Consider the following 796-nt stretch of genomic DNA (forward strand, 5'->3'; position numbering starts at 1 on the left):
TCAGGAACGGTTATGTCAGGATCTATGATGATGCAGACTGGGAAAAGCGCCGTGTCTACAGGTTCAATAATCGTATCAAGTGGTTCTGCTGGCACTGGAGCCTCCGGTGACGTGAATGTATTGTCTGGAAATTCATCGACCGGACAAACCGGAAGTATAGTGGTTGCGGTTGGGCTTTCAAAAACCCGCGAAGGTGGGTCCATCAGTCTTTTAAGTGGAAATGGCACCAGTACTGGTGGTTCGGTTACCATTCGGTCGGGGTATGCGAATCGTGGTATTACAGGTGACGTGAATATCTCGACTTCGTCAGCTGGCAAAGGAAGTAGTACTGGGGCGATAAATCTCAGCACAGGGTCATCAAATTCGACCAGCGGCAATCTAATTATGTCCAGTGGATTGTCGACTAACTCTCAAGCTGGCAATATTGTTCTGTCGGTTGGCACCAGTAAGGCTACTTGGGGGGCGAATTCCACAATACTAGGCGGCTCAAACCGCCTTCGAGGTGGTGACGTCAATCTTATGGCTGGTGAAAGTTCCCATGCAGTTGGTGGCACTGTTAACATTACGTCAGGTACTGGTATTTTGAGCAGTGGTGCTATCACGATGAGCACTCCAGACTCAAGTGATACAGGTACTTCGGGGTCTATAGTTGCTTCCACCGGTTTATCAGCTTCTGGAACCAGCGGGTCTATAGTACTGAGCACTGGTATGTCTTCAGGGCAAGGTGGGGGCCCAATATCTATGCTTGTTGGCGCTGGGACTGGCGACTCGAGCGGCAGCACATCGGGATCCGTAG

General features: G+C 50.5%; 1 protein-coding gene across 1 annotated transcript; it reads left to right on the forward strand.

The window, feature by feature from the left end:
• Nucleotides 1–12: 12 nt before the first annotated feature.
• On the forward strand, nt 13–607 carry PPTG_12107 (hypothetical protein; the record flags this gene model as incomplete). Its single annotated transcript, XM_008908329.1, has 2 exons — nt 13–526; nt 591–607. 2 exons carry the CDS (start codon nt 13–15, stop codon nt 605–607), a joined length of 531 nt encoding a protein of 176 aa, XP_008906577.1.
• Between the last annotated feature and the right edge of the window lie 189 nt (nt 608–796).

Source organism: Phytophthora parasitica (assembly GCF_000247585.1).
Source record: "Phytophthora parasitica INRA-310 unplaced genomic scaffold supercont2.29, whole genome shotgun sequence".
Classification (NCBI taxonomy): Eukaryota; Oomycota; class Peronosporomycetes; order Peronosporales; family Peronosporaceae; genus Phytophthora; species Phytophthora nicotianae.